We start from the raw sequence: 26,199 nt of genomic DNA, 5'->3' as shown, positions 1-26,199 counted from the left end.
AATTAATTAAAAATTAATAATTAAAAAAAAATAAATATTTGAATCAAATATAATTTACTAAATAAAATAAAATAAAATATTTTTATTTACTTATGATTTTATATTAATAAATAATATAAAAAAATATTCTGAAATATATTTAATAAATAGATTGTATTGAATTAAAAAAATTTTATACATATATTACTCTATTAAAAAAAATTAATTGTTCTTTTCTTATATTATGATTGATTTTTGTAATCATATATATTTTTATTATATCCAATTAAAACTGATTATTTATAAATATTAATTATAAAATATTTAAAATGCAAAATATATTTTTGTCATTTTTTATTTAATATTTCAAATATTTAATTATTGTAATAAATAAAATATTATATTATAAAATTGATACTAAATTTAATTTAGTTTATTTTCATTTTAATTAAAGTTATTTAATTTTTGCATTATGCAGATATTTTTTATTAAATTTCAAATCTTAATGATTTTAATAAATAATATTATTGTAAATTAACTTTAGAATTATATCGCAATTTTGCTTTGTTTAATTTATCATATTCTTGTGCCCGATTATATAACAATACTCCTATTATTACTAAAGATGTTCCCATAGCTGATAAACTAGTTACTGGATTATTAAATAATAAAACAGAAAGCCAAATTAAAGAAGCTCTCTTTGCAGTATTAACAACACTGTAACAAAAAAAATATTATTATAATCAAATTTTCAAAATATTTTGTTAATAAATGTATATGTATATCTATATAAAATATTACAATAATATAAAATAGTATAAAAAACACACCTATGTGTCACAGGACTAATATAATTCATAAGTACATATGCAGTAATACTTTGAAAATGAAAGAATACTCCATTAAGTAGAAATGCTATGAATAATTTAGAACTTAAAGAATGTTCAAGTGTTGGTAAATCTACAAATAATATCAAAACTGGTATTTGTACCACAATTGATGCTAAACTAGTATAGAATTGCAGTTCTGCAGGCCTGTAATTTTATAATATTGGTAATTGGAATAAAAAATATTGTTGAATATAATATAAATTGATGAATAAATAACTACTTTATACAAAATATTTTATACATACATATATATACTTACGTATATCTAAAATTATCACCACTGATTAACATTTTGGAATAAACATTTTGTAAGCATTCTGTTACATTTGTAGCCATAGCAGCAATAAATCCTCTGAGATCAAAACTTATTTCATTTATTGAACATAGAGCTAAACCACCCATTAAAGGAATTAAAGATAAATTTACATATAATCCTGTATGTTCTCCTATAAATGATATATCAAAATTGTTAAATATAACTATCAAGTATAATTTCTATATATTAATTATCTTATAAATCAATTTTAATTATGAAAAATAAGATTTTAAAAATAAAAATTGTAGTAATAATATAAAATAAAATATAGTTATAAATTATATTATCATTACAATTCTTACCTAATAAATATCTGCTAATAAGGACGGTAAAAAGTGGTGCACTACTTTTTATGGTTTCTGTGAAACTTACTGCTACATAATTAAGTGATATTAATCCTAATACTACAGTTGTAAATCTTGTACATCCAACCAATATCATATGCTTATAAAAACCTGCTGGTCTCATTAATTTAGGACGTGCTTTATACATTCCACATGGAAAATACATTTGTATAAATCCACAAACTGTGGTTATTAACATTTGACAAGCACCTATCAAAAAATAAATAAATATATATATATATATTATATATATAAAATAAATATTTGGAAAATATTTTAAACTTACAATTTTTATTATAAAATACAAAGATATTAGTTATAATATTTTAAGAATACAATTTTAAATTATTAAAAGATATTTATTATTAAAGAAATCTTTGATAATAAAATATTTCTTTGATGAAATAAAAAATTTTATATAAATATTAATTTACCTAAAATTGTAGGATTACCCTCCATATAAGATAATATATATTTATTTAAGAATAAAGTACATCCACTGATGAGGTACCATAATAATAGAAATAACATAATTTTGGGATAAAAAGAACTATCCATTACTTCATTTGTTAAAGTTGTATCTTCGTGTTTTTTAATATTTTCTTCATATATTTTAGTTTCATTATCATGTATTAATGGTTGTTCTGTGTCACGAGGTGTTAATGTATAATTTATACGAATTGAATGATTTTCCATTATATACAGTTTTTCTTAAAATGTTTACAATATTACATACAATTACATTTTTTGTCAATGATCACATTTTTACACGTCACATTTATATGATGTTTACATTTGTATGTTTCCTTCAAGAATTATGATAGGTTATGTTGTCAGATATTTTTAAATTTATAATTAAAATTTTAATTTTAATTATGTGATGTAATATAAAAAGCTTTTCAGACTTTATATTATACTAAAATTAGTATAAAATTTTGTATTTAAATATTAATTAAAGTTATTTCATAATTTATGAACTATTATAAAATAATATAGTTTTAATTGTACTTAAATTCATATGTTTACTATATATGATTATTTCAACATAACCTATAACATTATGCAAAACAAAATAAATGAATAAAACAGAATTTGTTGGTAAATTTATTTCTCTAATGTACGTATTTCATATATAATTACATAAACAATACAAACTAATATATATTTAATAATAATAATTATTATTATTATATTTCGTGTAAAATAATGTACAATTTTTTACATTTTTCCATATAATTTTTTATGAAAATTATAAATTGTTTTATAATTTTTTTTATAAAAACCAACTATTTTACAATAATAACAATATTTTATATCATAACTCAATGTATGATGTTTTTTCAGATGAACTTGTTTTTATAATTTTTTCAAAACAATATTTTGTAAAAAAATCTTGATATGCTAATAATGCAACATTTCTTCCACCTATTGCACTCATTTCCATTGCACTAGCAATCCATTCAATAGCATTAACATAATAAAGAGCATCATGTAATTTAAATTTTGCTTCATGAATTCTGGTTGAATATTCAGGATATGCTTTCCAAAAAATCTGTTTTGTTTCCTGAACCTGAAAAATATGTATTAATTAAACTAATTTTATTTATTATGTCATATATCATAATTTATATAAGAATTATCTTATCTTACATTTGAAAACATTTCATTTATAATTTTTGATTTTAATGGTTTGTTGCTAAATATCTTCCAAATTTTACTATTTTTTATTATACCATCTACAGAATTTAATCTTCCTACAGAATTAATTATAGTTTTGTTAGGATCACAACTTAAAATATTATCTAATTCTTCTTGTAAACCAAAATAATGTGGTTTTAAATCTGCTTTAACAAATGTAGCTACAGTTTCATGATATTTTTCAAAACTATAAAAATCATTTTTTGGAAATCCTTCAAAAGTGATAGGAAATTCCTGATCATGTGTAAGTGGAATTGCCAAAATGACAATATCATATATTGCTTTCATTATTATTGTACTACCTAAAATAATTACTTTTACTTACATAACTGTATACAATATATGAATAATATTAATATATTATACCTTGATTGCAATAATGTACTTCATATAAATTTTGATTATCATTCTGTGGTATGTTAACAATTTTAATTACATGTGAAGGCACAACATTTAAATGCTTATTTCTATATATTAAGTGCTCAGGTACCTTAAATATCAATATATTATTAATTATAAATTAATAACTAGAAAATTAACATTAGTTAATAAGAGAGTAACCTTTTTATTTCCCCCTTTAACAGACCACAAATTAAAACCTGCTCCAGCTAAAGATACAAAACCAACAAAGCTATGAATATTTATATCTTGTCCATAGTTTACTACTAATGTTGTTTTAACAATTTCATTAATAATTTTTTCTGAATAACCAAGATCTAAAAGTTCATTTTTAATAGATTTTTGTACTAATTTTGGAAATTCAGTATTTATAGATAACAAAAAACTACTAATATTTGTAAAAGTTTTTCCACTGTCTTGCAGATGATATATTTTTTCAAAATTATTTATTATAGAAGTTGTATATCTGTTTAAAATAATAAATTATTATTATAATATTAGATACAATGAATAGATTTTTGATATAAGTATCTGATAAAATTTTTTAAAAATATATGAAATACCTATTCAGACTAAATGGTTGAATACCATATCTATAAATTAAGTTAATTAGTGACAATAATTCCCATTTATTTTCTTCAAATACAATTTCATTACCATTCCAAATACTTGTTCTTTGATCATTAAATGATCTATGTTCTAAGCCTAAACCATTAGATAATAAATATAGATCAGATTATAAATATATTAGATATAAATATATAGAATAGATTATAAATTTTAAAAATAAAAATCACATTTTAAATAATTTTTTTCAATCATATAGAATAAAAAGACATAAAATAAAATACCAAGTAATTTAACAAATTCTTGCATGTATTTATTTTGAGAATGTATAAGTGAACCTCCAGCTTCAAATTCATTATTATTAATTTTTATTGTAGCCAAACGCCCACCGATAGTTTTTGCTTCATATAAATCGATATTAAGATTATTTTCAAATAATTCTGCAAGAAAATGAGAACTTGCTGCACCACCAATGCCACCTCCAATAATTGCTAAAATCACATTTTTAAATTAAAAAAAATTTATAAATTAAAAAAAGGACAAATTCAACATATATCACTAATAGACGCTTTATTAGATTTTCCATTTATTAAAAATATTAAACATGTATTAAACATATATATATATTTATAACATATATTAAACATATTAAAAATAATATCTTTATTGTTGGTAATATATTTATTTTATGATAATTTTTTTTATGGTTAAATATAAAATTTTATTTTATATTATTAATATACATTCAAAAGAATCTAATTTTAATTAATAAATCTTTGCTTACCTATATTTGGTTTACAATTTTTAAAACAAATTCCTTTCTTAAAAATCATTATACATAACAAAATTATATACCAATCCATAATTTCACTTTATACAAGTTATATTATATATATTATAACAATTATATTATACATATTTGCTGTAAAGAATATTGTAGCACGTAGTACATAAATGTAGCTATATCTTTCTGAAAAAAAAATCAACTCTAAGATAATTAGTTTGAAGATATTAATAGAATAATTATTCTATTTAATAATAATAATTTTTAATGATTATCACATATATGCAAATAGTAACTTCATTCATTGAATTACATCTATATAAACCAATATAACATCGTAATCATTTATCAAATATGTTTAAAAAACACTAACTTTACGAATAATTTTTAAATTAGCGAATTCTTAAAATTAATATTTTTAAATTATAGCCATTAAAAAGTTAGAAAATATAAAAATTAACAATTTTTTGTATTTCAAAAAAAAAAAAAGTTTTATTCATCAGAATTACTTCGAAATTTATTGATATAATATTATACAATATATAATATCATATAATAAAAAATATATATAATATGTAAGAATTATTGCAATAATAATTGATATATGATATATTAACTATTTATTTTCATAAAGATAGAATATAATTTATATTACATAGTTTAATACGAATTTTTATTTCAAAACCTATTTGAATTGATTTAATCTTTTTTTTTTATTATAATAATTTTAAATGCTATTCTCTTTCCCCTAGATTTATCTATGGTTTTATTTATATAATATATAGGATTATTCTTTCCATAGTGAAAAACACATGTGTTACATTTTCTTTTTATTAACCTTATCTTAAAGAACTTTATATATCTTTTTATACGATTTCTTTAAAATTAATAATGAAAAAAAAACAGTTAAAACGTAAAAGAATCGAAGATATTAATAAAGAGAATGTACCAGATATGGAAATTTTACCATTAAAAAGAATGTCAGATGAACCATTATCAAAAAAGGTTTGAAATTTTTATAATGTAATAAATTTAGATAATAAATTTAAAAATAATATATAAAGTAAATTTTTAAATGAAAAAAAAAACTAAGAGATGAGAATTAGTCTTTTAAATTTATTGTAAAAATTTATAGATAAAAATATAGACATATTACAATTGATAATTTTTTTTATTATCAATTACAATTATAAATTTTCATTTTATAATGAAGGTGAAATGGATTAATAAGCAACGAGTTTTAGTATTTGCTACTAGAGGTATTAGTTATAGACATCGTCATCTTATGAGTGACTTAAAAACTCTTATGCCTCATCATCGTTCTGAATCTAAAATGGAACGTACTAAAAACTTACAAGTTGTTAATGAAATGTGTGAAATGAAAAATTGCAATAAAACAATATTATTTGAAGGTAGAAAAAAAAGAGACTTGTATTTATGGTTTTCTAACATTTCTGTAGGACCAAGTGTAAAATTTCTTGTTGAAAATAGTAAGTAAATTAATCATTTTATTTAATTTATAGATTAAGCTTTATAAATTAAAGTTTTATTAGAAGTAATTTTAATAATGTAAAAAAAAATAATGACTTTATTATAGTTTACAAAAAAAATTATGTTACAGTTTATACTATGGCAGAATTAAAAATGACTGGAAATTGTTTAAAAGGTTCTAGACCATTATTATCATTTGATGAAAATTTTAACACAAAATTACATTATAGTCTTTTAAAAGAATTGCTTATTCAAATTTTCGATGTTCCTAATCATCATCCTAAAACACAACCATTTTTTGATCATATATATACATTTACTATATTAGATAACAGAATATGGTTTAGAAATTTCCAAATTTTAACAGAAGATGGTGGTTTAGCTGAAATAGGTCCTCGCTTTGTATTAAATCCAATAAAAATATTTACTGATAGTTTTGGTGGAGAAGTACTTTGGGATAATCCAACTTATGTTTCTCCTGCTAAGGTATAAATATATCATAGTAATTTTAATATTATAAAAATGAAAATTCTAAATTCAATAACTTTTTAAATTATAGTTTCGACACTCTTTAAACAAAAATAATACTAGTAAATATATGAATAAGATGGATCAGAAAATAATACAAAAAGTTAATAAACCAAAAGAATCTTATTCATTGAATCCTATGGATGAGATATTTAAAGGTGATCCATTAGAAAAAGCAATAGAATTGCAACAAAAAGAAACAATAGATATACAGAATAATGACAGTAAGCAGAAAAAAGTAGAGAATAGAAATAAAAAGTATTTAGGAAGGAAGATAAAAAGAACTACACAAAAAAAGAATAAAAAAAAATCAATGTAATATTCAAAAATTTATATTATATTGAAATATTAATAAATTTTTTACAAAATATTTATATTTTTATTTCACATAATATAAACATATTTTATAAAAATAAAATTTAAAAATTTAATTTCTATAGTCAAAAATATTAAAATTATGTGAATTGTATTTGTGAAATTTATGTAATATTTTTTTTGTTCAACTTTTTATATAATTTTTATATTTTTCACATATATTTTTTATAATATTTTTATAAAATTGAATATTTTGATAATTATATGACTACTTTATATATATCATATTAAAAAAGATTATAAATAAAGAAATGCAATCATTTATTTTTTAATAATAAAAACAATTTAGATTCATATAACTGAATTATTTATGAATTATTAAAAAATTTACTTATATTTTTACAATATAATGAAAATAATATCAATTTGTAAAATTTTTTTTTTAATTTAATTATAATGTATAAATCAAAATATTAGATTTAAATATAATTATTAAATTTATTTATCTTATCTCTATTTTTTTTCCATATTTTTCCTTTCTTTATTTGCTGAAAATGACATTAAATTCTTAATTTTTAATCTATTTCCGCCTCATTATTTACTTTCCTTTTTCTTAATAAATGATTATAAAAGAGATATTGGATATCAATTGAAAACACTTTCATCATTTCAAAACTATAATATAAAAAATATATTTAAAATTATAAGTCTTTACAATATTATAAATTATGCCGATATTTGTACTTGATTTAGTTATATTAAAACATATTTCATAAAATATTTTAAAAAATTTAGTATTTATTACATAATATTAAATTTCAAACTCAGATTTATATTTCAATTAAGAATTACATGAACAATGTTTATTTTATATTCAAATATAACATTCAAATAATTTAATTTATATTTTGCAAGTTTAATTAATATCACAATCTTATAATGTTTTAATTTTTTTAATTGACTTTATCAAACAATAATATTTATAAATTTTCTATCAATTTTTAGATCTTTAGTTTTATTATTCATTGATTTCATTATATAGAAAATTGTATATTTTATATTTATATATAATAATAATATAATAATATAATATTAATTCTGAAAATAAAAATCTATATATCTTTTTTGAAAAAGATGAATGTAAATATTCGTCGTTATTGATATATGTTAATATAATATAATAGTATATTTTTTTATAAAAATATATGCTATTCTAAAGATCTAAAAAAATGCATGATTAAAATTTGTCTTTCTTACATTATTAAGTACTATTAAGTATCCATTAATAAAAATATTTTATATTATAAAATATTCTTCATAATTTATAAGTAATATGTTATAGAAATATTAAAAATAAAATTATGTTTATACATTTTTTAAAATTATATTAAATTGATAAAAAATTATTAAAAAGCCTATATTACAAAAAAAAAGAATATTTTGTACAAATGGCAGTAGTTGCTAGATATATAAAAAAACTTGTTATTTAATTTGATTACCCAATCTAAAAATAATTATTTAGTAATTCATTCATAATCATATACACATGTATATGAAAATCATAATTTTATAAATGATTTAAAGTTATATAAAAATTACTTAAAAAAGAAAAATTTAGTTTTCAAATTATATGGTATGCATAATAAATACCATTATAATAAAAATGTGTATAAACAAATATTGTGTTTTAATTTTTGTAATATTACTTATGTATTCATTGGTACTAATTCATGTGCTTGTTGACCATTTGCAGTAGTATTAGATCCAATTTGTGCTAAAGCTGATTGACGCCATTTTCCATTTTCACCATTTAAATTCTTATCTTCACAAATACAAAGAAACAGCGTATCTATCACAGTCTAGAATAAACCATAAAAATAATTAGGCATAAAATAAAAAAACAATTTATATATAATCTATTTACATAGAATATTATAAATATATATAATATATATATATATTATATATTATATTTTATATTATTTTATATTATATTATATAAAATATAATATACCTCATAAAGAGAAATGATACAATGAGCAATAAAAAATGCAAACACACAGACAATAAATATTGGAGCTGCATAAAAATGTAATCTAGGATCTTGTTTCATAAATAGTAATCCAATACTACCAGTTGCAGCCATAACAAAACATTTGCCAAGAAATAGAATAAAATCACCTACTCCATTAATTACTGCTATTTGTAAAGCATTATTAATAAGAGCTGTAAATGCCTAAAAATTTAAAAATATAATTTATTATTTTCAAATATATCATTATTTTATAAATATATAATAGATAAAATAAGATTGAAATTATAACATACAATTCTAGCTGCATTACAAAAATGTGTTCCTTCAATAGCAACAACAGTATATGCATTATGATTCATATATCGAATAAATTTTTCTAAACAATAAAAACAACATATGCAACATTTTAAACCACACTGTGCACAAGGAGATGTCTCTTTATTTTTCTCAAATCTGTAAAATATTTATACGAATTATATTAGAAAAAATATAATTTTATAAATAATATATATTTATAATATTAAAATTAATTAAACATACTTAGCATGAAGATATGTCAAAATTAAACGAGGTAATTTAAAAAGTGTTATCAAAAATGAGCCACAAGCTACAGAACCTAAGTGATAACTAACTAAATTTCCCATAGCAGCACATACAGGAGATGCACTAGCATCTTTTCCTCTGAAATAATAAATATAATTCTAATAAAACTCTATGTGTTATATGATATGTATAAAATAGTTATTCTTATAATATTACAGATATGTATAAAATAGTTATTCTTATAATATTACCTAAAATACCAATGAGCGACAGCTCCTGATATCACCATATCTTGGCAAGAAATAATGAATTCAGACGTCCATATTAAACCTATAATATATACCCACCACATATATTTTATCCAAGTTGAATCCACATATTCCACAAGTGTAAAAGCTAAAACACTTCAAAGTAGTAAAAAATACTAAATTAAAAAAAGAATGTATTATATATATTAATGTAAACTTACTTTTAAATGAATCAAGGGAAAAATCAAGTCTCTTCTCTTCAATAATTGTATTTTTTTCTCCAATTAAACTCAAATTTAAAGGATCAAATATATGATTTTTATACATTTGTACAGATCTTGTGCCAGGATAATCTACAATTTTTTAGTTATCTCTGTAAATATTAATTGTTAAATAATTTAAAATTGCATAAAAAATTAGAATACGTACTAGCTGTTGCAAGACAAAGAACTACAGTTATCCAAAATGTAAAAAATAATATCAAAGCAATAAATGTTAATAGAGGTTGAAACAATAAACCTGGTAATTCTGCTAAACATTTAGCACTTTCTTTAAATAATGCTGTCATAAATTCAATACGTTTACGTATTATACTTAGAAGCAATAATAAAATAATCTGAAATACATAAAAAGTTCTGAAACAAAATTTTTAAAGAAAAAGATTTATAAAAATAATAGTTAATTATAATAATTTACAGTTATTATTGTTGCAATAATAGAAAAAGCTAGAAATGCTCTTTCATTTCTAACAGATTCCTCTAAAAGTTGGTTTGGATCAGTTTTATCTAAAGTTTTCTTAATTTCTATATATGTCCACCATAATAATATACTTCCACCTGTAAAATTATATATGAATCATTTTATTGAATTATGTTTTTACTATTTTATATTTTAATTTATATTATAATATATATATTATAATTTATAATAATTTACCTATAGTTGTTACAGTGACAAGAATCATCACAATCCATGTTACAATATGTGCTAATAAATGAAATATAGCAATCATAAAAAGGGATAAAACTGAAATTAAATATTTCATTTAAATGCTTAAATAAAATTAAAAAATATTAAACTAACAATAATATAATATATATAATATGATAAATCATACCAAAAGCTAAAAAGGACAATGATAATATTTCTTTCCATGTTTTATATAAATCCCCTAAGATTTGTTCAATAATATCCCATGAATTGATAAATCCATATAAATTAACAATTACAGTTTCCCCTACATCTTTAATAGCTTTAGGAATACAACGATTAAGAACCGGTATACTATTGTAAACTAATTCAGGGCAAGAACCTGTTATATTTTTTATATTTCCATTACAAGCACTTAAATTATTCCCTGGCTTATCATGACAAAGTTGAGATCCTGTTTCTTTATAAAATTTGCATATATCATTCATTGTTGTCATAGTTCGATCTGGACATTTTTTGACACAAATTTTTAAAGATTGTGTGACATTGTGTACATCCAGAAAAAATAGATATCTAAAATTATGTTGATGAAAATTTATAATATGTTTATAGAAATATATTATTTATATGAAATGATAATTTTAATGTTAATACTTACGGTTTATCACTAGTATCTTGTCCAGATAATTCCATGCTACCAAATTTTGGATTATTTTTCATACCACAAGTATTTCCAAAACTGTCATATCCATTTATAAGTCGTAAAGGATTACCATAAACAAGAGCAAAAGCTGCTATTAAGATCTATAAATAATAATATCTATATTAATGAAATTTATATTTTATTATATAATATATAACTCCTTAATAAACATTTAATACTGTTTTTTATATTATATATATATAATTTTAAAATACATTTTTTTTTAGTAAGAAATTTAATTACCATAAGAAACCAAAATATAATAAAACAACAAAGCCAAAAAATATCTGTACATCCTCGTACATGTGTTGGATTATGTCGTTGATCATCATCATCATCTGAACAGCAAGACATTTTTCAAAATTTTAAATATTACGAAATACAATGTTAAAAACACTTGAGTTAGATATAGTGTTCGGTTTCAGAACTACTCCCTTCATTGAATCACCTTGAAGTTATCTTCAATTATTAATACGTTATACATAGTATAATAATTTCTTTTTACTAATATATTTTTTATATATTTTTATATTATTTATAATAATTTAAAGAAAATGAAAAATTAGGATTAAATAGTCAATATTGATTAATATTATAAAAAAAGATAGATATAGAGAAAATTAAAAATACACGAGATTTAGTTTCGATATACGATCTTGCATTTTGCATAAAGTAAATTCGTCTCCAAGGTAACAACAATATCTATTTTATCTAATATCACATAGATTTACTATAATGAAGATTATAATAACTTATTTCTTCATTTTAAGTGTGAAATGATTAGTTTAGCGTAAGACATTAAATCATTTAATAAAAAAATTTAATATTTTAATTATTGAATGTGAATATTTTATTTTCTAGTTGTTTATTTTAACAAACATTTTTGTTATAAATATGATTATATATTATAAATTATATTATTTAGAAATATAACCTATATCATTAGATAAATGCTCAATATGAAATATAAAAACTAAAATTTAAAACTAAAATAGCTTATTTGTTTAATTTTTAAATTAATAAATAACTTTTGTTTAAATATTATGTATATTTTAATTTTTTTTTATATTTTATATTCTAACGGTACTTTTATTCTCAATTTAATGCAAATGAAAACTATTAAACTTTCATTTTACAGATAATAAAATATAATTTTAATGATGGAAGAAGATGGTGGTAAGAGAATGAGAGGTAGAACTCGTGGTAGAGCTCGTGGCAGAACACGAGGACGAACTAGAGGTAGATCTAAAAAACAAGTAAAGGTAAATTTAAATAATTTTAAAATTTGAAATTTTTTATTATATAATTTATTTTCTTAATATTTATATTTGATTATAACTTATATATAACTTACATATTTCAAATGTATATATATATATATTTATACAGGTCATTGAAAGCGATGAAGAAGATAATCCTCAACAAGTAGAAGAACCTCCAGTAGAAACAACTGGTACAGAACTAGAAGAACATGAAGCTCCATCAGCTCAACAGATTCCTTTGGAACAACAGTTTGATTTGGAAGCTGATATATCACAATTAGAAGCTCCAACTTTTACAACCATTAATAGAGGTCCTCCAGAACCAATGCTACGTTTAAGATGGGATCATAGAGTAAATCTTATTGGAGAGAAAGTGTTAAATCCTATGATACATTGTTGTGATAAGTGTTTAAAACCAATTCTTATTTATGGACGCATGGTAAGAGTTTTTTTTTGTGTATATGATATTAAAACAAATTATGTATTCATCATAAATTATATATTTGTCATAAAATCCAATTTAGTAAATTTTTATTGTTTAAAATGTAAAAAATATGAGAGTTATAACATATAATTAATATACCTTTAAAATAGAATAAAATATTATAAAATAAATAAGATTTGTTGCTATGATTATTATTTTTTAATTTAATATTTATAAATATTTTTATATGTTTTAGATACCTTGCAAACATGTCTTTTGTTTATCTTGTGCTAAAAGAGAAGATAAAGTTTGTCCTCGTTGTATGGAAAAAGTTTCTAGGGTAGAACAAACAGGTTTAGGTACTGTCTTTATGTGCACACATGGTGGAACAAGATATGGAAATGCAGGTTGTAGAAGAACATATCTTAGTCAAAGGGATTTACAGGTAATTTCTTTTTATTTTTAAGTATTTTGATAATTGAAAAATATTGAAATATATTGTTTATAGGCTCACATAAATCATAGACATATATCAGCTCCACCACAAGTTCAAGGAATGCAAGTGGATCCTCCACAATATGTGCATTCTAAATCAGAAATAGAATCTCAATTAACAAAAGTTTCATCAGTTGCTATGCAAAATACTCGCATAAAATCAGTACAATCTCATATGGTTCAACCAATAATGGGAAATGATCCTAGAGTGAATTCAATGGTCAATCAAGCACCAGTGGAACATAGACAACAACATAGACCACAAGCATTAATATCAATGCAAAATTATAATCAAAATTCTGCACCTCCACCGCCAAATAATGCTCCGTTAAGAACGAATCTTATAACTGTACCCATTCAAGATACAGCTATAACAACACACGATATACATACACAACAAAGTCATCATTATTATCCTCCTCCACCTCCACAAGTTAATTATGGAGGATATAATGTACCACCTCCTGTTTCTCAAACACAACAATATTATCCACAACCTCAACATCCTGCCCAAGTATCTTATGTGCCACCACCACCACCACAGCAACAGCAATATGTATCTTCAACACCAACTTCGATAAGGCCATCTCCAACAGGATATATACAAGATCCATCATATGGTCCTCCACCTCCACAACAACAAGCTCCACCACCACAAACTCAATGGTCACAGCATCAACAACAATTTTATAGATAAAGAAAAAATGTATCGTGGAGGATTGTATAATATAAATTGTGATAAAATTATTATAAAAGCGATGATAATTAAATATGATTGTAAATATCAATTTTTTAAATGTATTGTACTATTAGGAAATATTCAAAATATTTTATACTTTTCAAAGATATATAATCGTAACATTCAATAGCGAAAATTACATAATCATTATAGAAATAAAATTATTTCAATCATGTGGATAAATTTATTTATTTCCCATTTTTTAATTTTACAATAAGCTGAAAAAAAAAAAGAAATAAAATTAATTTTAAATTTTGGGAGAATTTGTAACAAAGAATGAAACAATCTTAATAATATGAAAATGATATATACTTATTATTTATATACATATAACAAATTAATATAAATTAAATTATAGAATATTAAAATTTTAAATAAGTATTTCTATTACATATTGCATATTCAATATTAATTTTTATAATTTTATCCTATATACGGAATAGGAAAATACGAAATATATATTTTTTTAGTAAAATTTAATATTGTACAGACTATAACGATTTTAACATATGTACAAAACTGATTATATATAACATGTACATATATAATGTGTAATTAATACATTATATTTTTATAATGTATTTAATGAAATTAACAAAGATTCATTTATTCATACATTCAATTCTGGCCTTTCGCTTTTTAAATCTAGTCATATTTGTAATAATAAATATTAATTGAAACAGATTAAAATTCATATATTAAGAGTACTTAAAAATTTGTTATAAGAATTTTTTAAGTGGAAGGCCAAAATATGAATAACATACATTCTAAAAAGACAGTTTTGAATCATACATGAAAATAGTTTTTAATCTTAGTCCATCACGCATATATTAATGTATTTATCTATATATAATTACCGCATCATTATGGTGTCTTGTTCCCTTCACGTTTTACATCAATTTTTATATTTACAACCTATTATTATATCAAATATTATCCACATTGCTATATATATATAAATATATATAAATATATATATATATATATATAATATATATATATATATATTCATATATATTTATACGAACTACTTTCCATTTATGTTTTCATGTATATATTTTTAAATAATTATGTTTAAATTACAATAATCAATATTTAACAATTGTTTAAAAATATTAATAAATGAAAATCGCAATATATATTTGTGGCACAGCAATTGATTGTTTTAATATAAAAAAAAATGCTATTTATGAACAAAATATAAATTAAATATATAATGAAGATCATGTACTTTAATTAAATGAATATCTGTACCTAAAATGTTGAAACTATATTAATTATTTTTAATTATATTTGATAATATTAATAAAATAAATTAATATAACATGATGAAATAACATAACAAATGATATAAATTTATATGTAAAAGTAATTATACATGTATGAATATTAAAAATTTTATAATTTAAATAATAGATCAAATCTTTAATAAATTTATATTATATATTTAGGTACAGATATAAATATATCATTATTTTTTAAAATAATATGAAAAGAATATATGAAAAGAAATTATTTCATGTGAAATAATTGTTCTAAAAACTATAGATATAATGCAATGGTACATATTTTTTTAAAAAGAAATCTTTTTTGATACAAAAAGTAAAATATACTTCATATTAAGATTCTTGCTAAAATATGATTTTAAAATAAGCTGAAAATGTTTGTTTTCACAAGTGTTATCTGATTTCAACATGTATGTGTATTATACATTAACATTTTACACTATACATAATATTTAATTGTAATTCTTGGATTGTATAAAATATTTTTTAAAACATGTTAATGAAATAATAATCTTTTCCAAATTTAAATCTGTTTCTAATAAAATTATTTTACAATATTATACTGGAAGCCAGTATATAAGCCAGTATCTACTTTTATTCATTGTTATTAATAATTTTTATCATTTAGTTATCGCTGAATATTAAAGACGGAACAATGCTGCAGTTATACAATATTTCAGGATTTTTAACATGTTTGTTAAAAAAATTTAAATTATTTATCATTCACTGACAGTATTGAATTATATAAATAGAGTTTATAATTCTTAGTAACAAAGAACACGATTTTCTTGGAAAATATCATCACAAACTAGTAAAATCCTATATTTTTTTTGTTTAAGAATCTTTTAAAGATTACATGCACAATCGATAATATGGCATTATAATTAATATAGATAAATTAATTTATTATATTATATGCTAATTTAATAGTACAAAAAAAAAAAGATTAATTTCATTTATAAATTTAAAAAATATATTTGAAATTGAAAGTTAATTAAAAGTTATAAATGCCAAGGCACATTTTGTATATTACTTTTTATTTTTTGAATTTATCAAAAAGTATTAATAAATAAATGTTTTTTTGTGATTTAATAATTAAAAATTTGATTTGATAATAAAAATTTAGAAATATTTTTTTATATTTTCTTTTCTATTAAATTTTAAAATAGTTTCATAATAATATTTGGCTTATATATTAAAAAAACTATTATTTTATTAAATATTGCCACATTATCAATGTTGTTGCAAATTGTTAACATTTTTTTAAAAGTTTTTTAATATATTTATACATGAATTTGAAATCAGTCTATCTGATATGATCACGTATTAGTAGAAGCATGATTATGTATGTTAACACTAACTTGAGGAATAAGAGGAGATGCAAGTGGCTTAGGTGTAGTGGTATCAGGAATTGGGATTGAAACTGCAGGAGGTACTGGAGAATGTTTTTTAGTTCTTTCTTGTTGCCATGGTTTTGCATGATCCTTACTCAATCTTTCACTTAAGGCTTTTAATGCTATTTGCCTGCAAATTATTATTAAATATAATTTAAAATATTACTATTTAAAAAATAATCTTTAAATTGTAATTAAAATTTGTTTTTTATATTGTATTTTTTAAGTAAATAATTAGAAAAAAAAATCGAACCTTCTTCTTTCGCTATCATGTGGATCAATACCAGGAAGATTTATAATGAGACCAGGTGGAGCATTGGACATATCAAATCTTCTAACTACTTTTCTACAAATTCCAACTCGTACAAAAAAACCATGTATTGTATTACTTACAACTGCTATTGGTGGTTGTAAGACATTTGGAAAAAAACTATAATCAAGTTCATAATCATTATAATATTAAAAATATTTTGTATATTATATCTCAACACGTACATATATATTGTATGTATATATATATATATATATATATATATATATATATGTATATATATATATATATATTTATAATATAATTTACCTTGCAAATGTAAAATTGTCAGCCATATCACCACGTGTACCATTATTATGTTTTTGATAAAATCTAAGATAAGTCCATGATATTAATAAACCACTAAGAAACATAGTTGGATGAGTGCCTTCTAATAGCCCAAAAAGCCATAATATCACTCCCATAATCCAAACCATTAATGGTATATTTCTATTTGTAATTTTACCAATTGGTGTTTTAACTAAAATATGATCTGGCATTATTTGTTTTACAGCTACTGTAACACCTATAATTTTTCTCTAATTAATTTATATATTTTTTATATGATTAATGATATTATAATATTTTATTTTATTATATTTACAATAAAATATATAATAATATAAAAATATATAATAAAATATATTATTATGTGATACGCATATAATGATGATAAATAATTGATAATAAAAATTTATTTTATACAAAGAATGTACCTGCAATATATCCAGTTAATCCATGGATGTGTATATCAAATAATAGATCTGGATCATTAGTGCACATATAAAGAAATAAATAAAATAAAGCTGACAAGACAGCGACGCCAAAATTAACGATAGCAAAAAAAGTCATCATTTCCATTGCACCCCATAAAGGTTCGATCAATTTACCACAAAGCCCTACTGTAACGATATCCACACATACTTCCCAAAAATGTATCTCAAGAAAACAGAAAGTAAATGCTGTCCAGATCCAGAAAACTGGAGGTAGTAGATAACCTGGTGTCACACTTAACAGACGTACCGTCTCCGTAGAAAAAGAAAGGCAATAAGAAAACAAAACTACTACGCATATAAATTTCACACTGGTGCTAGTGTTTCCCAAAAGGGCAGCAAATTGTTGCCTCAGATAGGGAATATTTCTACCCAGGCCCTTTATTGCTGCCATTTCTATTAAGCAGCTCTCTTAACCTCTTTGAATCAGAGAGCCACTTGTACTATGACTTGACGTTCGTTACATATAGATCAGCCACATTGACTTCTACTTTCATATATCTATCAATGTAAATAATATGAATTACAATTTCTCTATTTAACAAATATATTAACAAAAAGGTATATATTTTAAATACTATTAATAATAATAATTATATATTTCTTTATTCTTTATTATATAATAAATCAAATATTTTTAATATATTAATATATATTAATATTATATATATATAAATATATATATAATAATATAATAATAAAAAAGATTATAATTCATTAATAATTATATATTATATATATTATATGTTTAAGTGATTATGTTTTGTTTTTCATTGATTAGTCATTGATGTTCGACATTTTTAAACACTTTTTGGAGAATTTGTACAAATTGTTTTTATATTAAAAATTTATTATTACAAATTTTGGTTCTAAGTATGTGTGAAATATGTACTGTTTTACATGATTATTTTGCGAGCGTTCACAAATGTTAAAACATATCATACAGGTAACCAGAAAAATTTCGGTAAAAAAAAAATATTAATTAATATATAAATTTTTAACTAATTCATATAAAAATTTTTATGATATACTATTTATTTATGTAACAAGATACAAATTTTCTTAATAAATGCCTGGAGTTTGTCCACGTTGTAATCGCGAGGTTTACTTCGCAGAGGAAAAATTAGCTCTTGGAAAAGTTTGGCATACGTTTTGTTTCTCTTGTCGTTAGTATTGTAAATTATTATTATAAGATTAATCTAAGATAATTATTTTTTTCCCTGTAATGTTTTTTTCATTATTTAATTATAAATGAAAGTTGTTTGAATTTATAATTTATAGGTAGCTGTAGAAAATTACTCAATAGCTGTAACGTCGTGACACATCTTAGTGAATTATTTTGCAAGAATTGTTATATTCGTCTGTTTTTATCCACTGCGAATCATGCAATTAAAGCAATACCAAACTCGTCTGCAACTTTAGCACTTTCCAAGGAATTATTAAATTGTTACTGTTGCGACGCAGAAAACTCAATCGGTAACGCGTCATTAAACAGAAATCAACATTATCAATCCGACAAGTATAGACTTCGTGGTGGAGGAAGTGAAGTTGAGGAAACAAATATTTGTCTTGACGAAGAAAAAAAACATTTCATAGAAAACGAGTGTGCAAATCTAGGTATTGTCAATTCGATGACAACAATTTGTGATCCGCCACCCAGTCCTACCGCAATAACTACGTGGTACAATCGGCAACATTCTAGGTTTCGCAGGTTTAAAATTATTCCCGACATATATTTTCGTTTTTTTTTCTTTTGTTACACCGTCTATATATAAATGTCAAAACATTAAAACATTCATTTTAAAACGTGTTGTTAATTGTATCTTATTAATAGTACATTGTCTCCGGAGTGGCAGAAGAATAACACTAACGCGAAAGCTTGTCGATTTGAAGTGCAGAAACAAGATACAGATCAATTTGAGCCAAAGACTTCGTTTAGTAATAATGAAGTCAACATTACAGAGGCTCAGTTAAGGTATATAAAATTTTCTGAATTTTCTGTATCCCTATTCTTCCAGATTTTTGTAAACTATTTCTGAAGAAATGTTTAGCCGTAAGCGCAAAAATAATTGGATATATTAGACTAGCATTTACGTTGTATTTACCACTTTTCATCGGAAACAGAATCCGTCGGTAAGATATCGGTAGTTTAAAATCTTTTTACCGTTATAGTTAATAGTTTAATTTTCATGTTGTGTCATTAATTTTAAATTTATATTTATTTCTATATATATTTTATATTTTTATTTTAAAACTCCAGTGCAATGGCAATTCGACAAAATAAGGCTTTCTAAGCGTAGATATTTCCAGCACAGATAAAACTCAAGTGACATCTATCAACTGGAATAATAAAATTAACAAATACGATCCCGTATACGAATTTAGTGCCAATAGCGTCACTATTCCGTCAAGACGAAAATTTGCGTATCCGCCGGTACCACCGCCTCGCAATCCGTTGCCTTCCCGACGACGAGTCTCGTTCTACGACGTCGTCTTCGGGGATATGCGCGGAAACGACCAGAATTGTATCTCGAAAATGCAAGATGATCATCATAGGCCCTGTTGTAATAATGATAATAAAAAGGAATACAATAATTCTTTCGACATTTGGCAAGCGGACGAATCGGTTGGTAAAAACGACGGCGGATACGAAAATATTAATGTAAATTATACCAAAGATAGTGGCAGAATGCATTTTGAAAAAAGCGCGTCGGACTGTGGTGAAGAAGACACGTTAAGTAAATGCAATGACATCGAGAAGAGTCGTGGACAAGATCATTGCATCGAAGGTAATTCAGAATCGCGCGCGTACAGAATAATGAACGAGAAAGATGATGCATCGTCGAAAGAAGACGCTATGACGTACGGTCATCAAAGTGGCCCGAATTCATCGAATGAACTTGATGATAATGAACGAATGCGGGGAGGATGCGGTGGACCGTGCGGACCTCGTGTTAGACTTCCATGTGGAACGGTGAAAGTTGAAACTGCTTGTCTTTGTAAAAGTAAAAATTTCTGGAAAATATCTGTTTAAAATTATTCATCTATAAAGAAGAAATATTAAGTGAAATTTTAATTTTTATATTTCAGGAGAGCCAGAACCATGTCGCGTTGTGACATCTTGTGCGACTTGTGCAACAACACCATGCGTCGATAGACGTAGTTGTTGCTCATCGTCAAGTGATCGGCCAGTTTGCAAAAAATCAATTATTAAATGTCGTCAATCGTGCATCGGAGAATCTTCAATTTGTGGAGGAGGTGGATGTTGCGGAGGTGGATGTCGTGGTGGTTGTGGAAAACCTGGACAAACGTGTTTACCGAATCCATCAAGACTTTGCACGACATCTTGCCGACCATGTTCACCTTGTTCACCAAAGCCATGCACTCCACAAATAATTTGCTATTGCGGTCAAAAATGTGGAAATTGTTGTGGAAGTGGGAATCGTGCGTGTTGCTGTCGGTAAGAATTTTTAATATTGACTCTTTATATCGATACTTTAATTGTTAATTTTTTTTTCTATATATGTACAGATCAAAAAGTCCAGTATGTCGAAATCGAAGCAGAAGATGTTGTAGTACCGAAAGGGCTGAACCAATAGTCATTGACTCAGGATGTTGCCGACCGAAATCTGGTTGCGAATGTTTGGGTGGAGGAGTTGATTGTCAACGCTGTGGGCGAAAAGTATATCAAGCTGAAATGCAGGTAATTTTGATTTTAATTTTAAAAATTAATAATTTTTTTCTTAATTCACGTTGAAACACGTGAACGTTGAATACCATTCAAGATTGTATCCGGTATGCCGTTTCATAATACATGCTTCAGCTGCTATTGCTGTAGAAAACCGTTGGAACCGTTAACATATCAAGAAAATTGTGGGGAAATTTATTGCAAACGTTAGTGTAAATTTCGAATTTTGCAAATTTACTCGTTCTTTCTTATAGTCAATAGAACTTACTGTAGATTTTATATTTTAACTTCATCTTCGCTATTTAGAATGTTATGTTCGAAATTTCGGACCTCAAGGATATGGATACGGCGTGGGACCAGGTACATTACAAACTCCTATGTGAAGTTATTGTACAAAATTAATTAACTTTATTACCTCAAAATTAGTTATAAATAACTTATACATGACAATTTTTACTTCATAGTTTGTACTTCTTTTTTATAATTCATTCATTAAAACATAATTTACAAAATATTTCTTCTTGATATAATTTTTATAAGAAAAAATTACTATTAATTATTTTATAATTATAATATGAGAACTTTTAATACATCAAAAATCTTATCTTACCATCAATCATTTTATAAAAACGATAAAAGGATTTAAATTTAATGTAAAATAGAAAGCATAAAAATAGTAAATGAAAAGGGAAAAAAGAAAAAGAAATCATAAGAATATTAGAAAACAAAATCACCGTCCACTGTTTCAAGATTCCATCCATATCAAAAATAATACAGGTATATCTACAAATTCGTGAACGGATAAAGCAGAACAACAAAATGGTTATTTTTCCGTGGAAAATAAGAACACACGAGAAAGATCGTACACTTTGCAAAACGGGGAAGAAAAAGAAATAAGAGTATTTGTCGAGTAGTTTTATTGGTAAAAATAAAGATAGAAAGAATGGAAGAACGGAGTTGGATTCTGTGAAAGTACAGGGTATGAAACGAAAGCAAAGATATGAGAGAAAAAGAAAGAAAAAAGAAAGAAGAGAATAGGAAAGAGAAAAAGATGAAGGAAGAAAGAGTGAGTGGTTGGTTTATTGAGTCTCTCCTCTTAGTGGATTGTGAAACGCGGAATGTACGCGGCACTGCTGGCTAGAGGGGCGTTTATATAGCTTTCAAGCGCAGGAGCTTAATCTAATTTCAAATATAAATCTGTTCTCTCCTCGTTTTCCTTCTCTTTCTCTTTCCGCCTTCGTTTTCTTTCTTCGACCGATTCCTCATCCATATAGCAGCGTGCCTGCCCGCTTATATTATCCAGCTCCCTACGAATCTCTTTCGCTCTACCTATCAACGTTATAAGACACGCCGATTTACTCGACTTCGACGAATTATTAGCCAAATAGTAGAACATTCTTCGTCTTTTCCCAATAATCAGATATACATTTATTTGGACATTTAATTTAATTAATTTAATACTATTTTAATAAATAAGTAATTTCATTCATACTGATGATGATAAATTGAAAGTAAAAAGTGAAAAATAATAATTGTACAAATTGAAAATGTCAAAACGATTTAAAGAATAATAAGAAAGAAATTGCTTATTAAATTAGAATAAATATTTAAATACAAATCAAATATTTCTCTGATTTTTTAGAAGAATTGTTTATAATTGTATAATAGAATTTTTACATAACAGTGCAAAAGTGTATAGAATCATACGAATAACGAGTCAAGTATTTTCTCGATGTAAAAGAAAATTCGCCTAAGGCTGGAATTTTTTGATACACAACACAGTAACGTGGATGCACCTGCGGTCAGGAAATCGAGAAAATATCTCCTCGGTTCGACGATCGGCTCGCTCAGTCTTTTGCGCGCGCCGCTTACTCCGAACGGTATGAAAATCAATTATTTCGTTAATTCGTGCGTTACATTGGCTGTCACGAAACCATCACTGTGAACGACAGCGGCCCAAGGCACTATTTTTCAATTCCCAATGTCGCCCTACCTTTTCGAACGTATTTCCGTCTGATACGTCCTCGCCATTTTGCGGCCTTATCTCGTTGCTTGGTTTTAAGTATGTTTTATATTCTAGGAAGAAATACCGTGCGATCAAGTAAAACAATTACAATGGGATTGTCACTTGAAATTCGCATAAATGTATTAAAAAATTCGATTTTTTAAATTATTTCTTAATACATCGCCTATAATGATTAAATAAATTAACTCTCAGGTATGGAAAAAAATTGAATATTTGATGTTTTAATGATTATTTATTTTATTTATTATATTGAATTTTTATAAATAGATAATTATTTAAGATGAGATTATTTAATTAAGATATTTAACTTGTTAATTGCAGAATGATTGAATGGTGATATTTTTCTGAACTTATTTAACATTTAGTTACTTATTGATATTTGGATATATCTAGCAAATTTTGAGTGGAACATGGGAGAATGAACGCGACAATCGAGGGTAGTATCCCATGACGTGGATGTCATGTGAAATTCTGGTACGTTAAAATTAATATCTCCCATTTGTCAATGGCCGATACGTTTTCGTTGTACAATGAAAACTGGCTAAAAAGGGGAGCATACACAAATGTTAGACCCCAAAATGTTCCCTAAACATTGTCACAACATAGCTAGGTAACCGGGAAGGGTATCCATAGAAGTCACATTATAAGATATTATTCTTGCAACATGTTATAAATTGATTATTTAACACGAAAACAAATCAGATAAAAATAATCTTTTCTTTCTTTTCTTCTTAACCGGCAACAAACATTAATTACCGATTTCATAAATAATAATATTTTAAACTTCAAATTTTACAATAATTTTATATAATAATACTTTAATAAAACAATTCGTTCTTTATAACGAATCACAACGAATAAAGATTATAGAATAAAGCGTTTTGTTGACGCGAAAAATGAATAATTGTTTGCAGACTATGGAGGATAATAGTGATTTTATCCAGCGTATCGAATTGCTGGACATGTGGACGCGACCGTGAAGAATCCATGCGTTTCAAATGGATCGCAGTTTATTCAGTATTCTGATTTAGAAAGGGTTCGAAATTATACACCCGACCACGTAAAGTGTTTCAGTTCTTAACGATAATCGTTCATAAATACTAGATCAATGCAAAAACATCGAATCACGATCCTTCTTAATTCAAACGAGCACCATAATTTTTAATCAATTTTTGTATTATGTTCAATTCGATGAGAAAATAACGAGATTGAGATAGCGAGGAATTTCATCTTCGACCGATATCACTAGCGTAAATAAAATTCTCATTTCGTGTGCAAATTGGAATCAAATCAGAAAGGATACGATTTAAGAAGCGAGTCGTAAGGATCAGGTAATGAAAACATTAAGAATAACAACAATAGATTCTGGTAAGGGGTTTTTGGTATGGACGAACGTTAGCTAGCCAGGCGCGTGTGTGTACCGTACACATTTAATTTGCATCGTATAAATCGTGTTTCCGGTCGAGCACGCAATGCAAACACGCGTTACGTTTACACCCTCGGTCCCTCATTGCGTTTTCGATCCACCATTTGGGAGGAACAGAGAGAAAAGGAACGCCGTAGAGACGCGCGCGCTTTTGCATGCTGCCACGTATTGTAACCCCGGTAATTTATGATTCGATAAATAAATCAGCCACGTTTTATCCGTTCTCATTCTCTCTTTCTCGTTTCCTCTTATTCTCTCTTTCAACCCCCGATTTCTGCGCACACTTGTAAGATGATTTTGGGGGTTACGCCCAGTTTACCATCTTCCTGGGGTGAAATCAACCCAACTTTTTCTTTTTTCGACACGATCGGTGTTGTACCTGTGAAGATTTTTTGGAAAGGATGCTCACGTGGATTTATTTCAGAAACAGTTGATTCTATCGAGCAAGAATTGTATTTTATTTATAATTGAAACTTATAATTTAATGACCTGATTGTTATTTTTTATAGAGACCTTTTTTGGACAAATAATATAGAGAATTCGTTATAACGTTACGTCTCATAAATATAATATTCCAAATATCGATCATGAAATATTGTGTAATAA

The 26,199-nt window shown here is 24.1% G+C and overlaps 7 protein-coding genes and 1 long non-coding RNA gene across 15 annotated transcripts; 3 read left to right on the top strand and 5 right to left on the bottom strand.

Annotated features, from left to right (window-relative positions):
- Positions 1-318: 318 nt before the first annotated feature.
- LOC100864857 (solute carrier family 35 member E2A) lies at positions 319-2,620 on the bottom strand. Its single transcript, XM_003698198.3, has 5 exons — positions 1,964-2,620; positions 1,488-1,739; positions 1,129-1,315; positions 810-1,013; positions 319-696 (listed from the first exon to the last, which is right to left on the bottom strand). Exons 1-5 carry the CDS (start codon positions 2,223-2,225, stop codon positions 504-506), a joined length of 1,098 nt encoding a protein of 365 aa, XP_003698246.2. The 5' UTR covers positions 2,226-2,620; the 3' UTR covers positions 319-503.
- On the bottom strand, positions 2,621-5,522 carry LOC100871080 (prenylcysteine oxidase 1). 3 transcript variants are annotated; one of them, XM_086907739.1, is made up of 8 exons: positions 5,351-5,522; positions 4,978-5,163; positions 4,478-4,684; positions 4,190-4,331; positions 3,789-4,092; positions 3,594-3,717; positions 3,180-3,529; positions 2,621-3,099 (listed from the first exon to the last, which is right to left on the bottom strand). In XM_086907739.1, the coding sequence occupies exons 2-8, from the start codon at positions 5,054-5,056 to the stop codon at positions 2,845-2,847; spliced, it is 1,461 nt and encodes a 486-aa protein (XP_086763865.1). In that variant the 5' UTR covers positions 5,057-5,163; positions 5,351-5,522; the 3' UTR covers positions 2,621-2,844. The 3 variants fall into 3 exon arrangements, with proteins under 3 accessions (XP_086763865.1, XP_086763866.1, XP_012348516.2); XM_086907740.1 differs by having other exon boundaries at positions 5,291-5,364; XM_012493062.3 differs by lacking the exon at positions 5,351-5,522 and having other exon boundaries at positions 4,978-5,186.
- LOC100864735 (ribosome biogenesis protein BRX1 homolog) lies at positions 5,451-7,366 on the top strand. Its single transcript, XM_003698197.4, has 4 exons — positions 5,451-5,982; positions 6,191-6,467; positions 6,599-6,954; positions 7,028-7,366. The coding sequence occupies exons 1-4, from the start codon at positions 5,869-5,871 to the stop codon at positions 7,313-7,315; spliced, it is 1,035 nt and encodes a 344-aa protein (XP_003698245.1). The 5' UTR covers positions 5,451-5,868; the 3' UTR covers positions 7,316-7,366.
- A 612-nt stretch (positions 7,367-7,978) lies between these two features.
- Ctl1 (choline transporter-like protein 1) lies at positions 7,979-12,155 on the bottom strand. Its single transcript, XM_003698165.4, has 12 exons — positions 12,014-12,155; positions 11,726-11,871; positions 11,255-11,640; positions 11,074-11,163; positions 10,834-10,973; positions 10,567-10,753; positions 10,359-10,490; positions 10,141-10,285; positions 9,887-10,027; positions 9,640-9,799; positions 9,326-9,547; positions 7,979-9,170 (listed from the first exon to the last, which is right to left on the bottom strand). Exons 1-12 carry the CDS (start codon positions 12,122-12,124, stop codon positions 9,018-9,020), a joined length of 2,013 nt encoding a protein of 670 aa, XP_003698213.2. The 5' UTR covers positions 12,125-12,155; the 3' UTR covers positions 7,979-9,017.
- A 56-nt stretch (positions 12,156-12,211) lies between these two features.
- On the top strand, positions 12,212-14,863 carry Hakai (E3 ubiquitin-protein ligase Hakai). 2 transcript variants are annotated; one of them, XM_003698195.4, is made up of 5 exons: positions 12,212-12,459; positions 12,909-13,032; positions 13,160-13,471; positions 13,713-13,901; positions 13,965-14,863. In XM_003698195.4, exons 2-5 carry the CDS (start codon positions 12,928-12,930, stop codon positions 14,646-14,648), a joined length of 1,290 nt encoding a protein of 429 aa, XP_003698243.1. In that variant the 5' UTR covers positions 12,212-12,459; positions 12,909-12,927; the 3' UTR covers positions 14,649-14,863. The 2 variants fall into 2 exon arrangements, with proteins under 2 accessions (XP_003698243.1, XP_031775515.1); XM_031919655.2 differs by having other exon boundaries at positions 12,451-12,560.
- Positions 14,864-15,731: 868 nt separating this feature from the next.
- LOC100864619 (transmembrane protein 115) lies at positions 15,732-18,922 on the bottom strand. Its single transcript, XM_003698196.4, has 4 exons — positions 18,397-18,922; positions 17,951-18,206; positions 17,624-17,800; positions 15,732-17,500 (listed from the first exon to the last, which is right to left on the bottom strand). Exons 1-4 carry the CDS (start codon positions 18,845-18,847, stop codon positions 17,296-17,298), a joined length of 1,089 nt encoding a protein of 362 aa, XP_003698244.1. The 5' UTR covers positions 18,848-18,922; the 3' UTR covers positions 15,732-17,295.
- A 285-nt stretch (positions 18,923-19,207) lies between these two features.
- Positions 19,208-22,655, top strand: LOC100870843 (uncharacterized). 5 transcript variants are annotated; one of them, XR_015291951.1, is made up of 9 exons: positions 19,208-19,399; positions 19,504-19,619; positions 19,735-20,164; positions 20,288-20,428; positions 20,764-21,458; positions 21,544-21,913; positions 21,985-22,156; positions 22,277-22,347; positions 22,448-22,655. XR_015291951.1 is itself a non-coding variant. In XM_086907730.1 (9 exons), exons 2-9 carry the CDS (start codon positions 19,523-19,525, stop codon positions 22,522-22,524), a joined length of 1,695 nt encoding a protein of 564 aa, XP_086763856.1. In that variant the 5' UTR covers positions 19,208-19,399; positions 19,504-19,522; the 3' UTR covers positions 22,525-22,655. The 5 variants fall into 5 exon arrangements, 4 of the variants coding, with proteins under 4 accessions (XP_086763856.1, XP_086763854.1, XP_086763857.1 ...); XM_086907730.1 differs by having other exon boundaries at positions 21,160-21,458; positions 22,239-22,347; XM_086907728.1 differs by having other exon boundaries at positions 22,239-22,347.
- Positions 19,471-19,890, bottom strand: LOC116415211 (uncharacterized). The gene is made up of 2 exons (XR_004225795.2): positions 19,753-19,890; positions 19,471-19,673 (listed from the first exon to the last, which is right to left on the bottom strand). It is a non-coding gene; the product is annotated as an uncharacterized LOC116415211 (long non-coding RNA).
- Positions 22,656-26,199: the final 3,544 nt, after the last annotated feature.

The sequence above is a fragment of the Apis florea genome, unplaced genomic scaffold (assembly GCF_048593485.1).
Source record: "Apis florea isolate Af1SG1 unplaced genomic scaffold, ASM4859348v1 contig_2897_pilon, whole genome shotgun sequence".
Taxonomy (NCBI): domain Eukaryota; kingdom Metazoa; phylum Arthropoda; class Insecta; order Hymenoptera; family Apidae; genus Apis; species Apis florea.
Note: the sequence above shows the minus strand (reverse complement) of the source record. Positions and strands in the feature narration are given on the sequence as shown.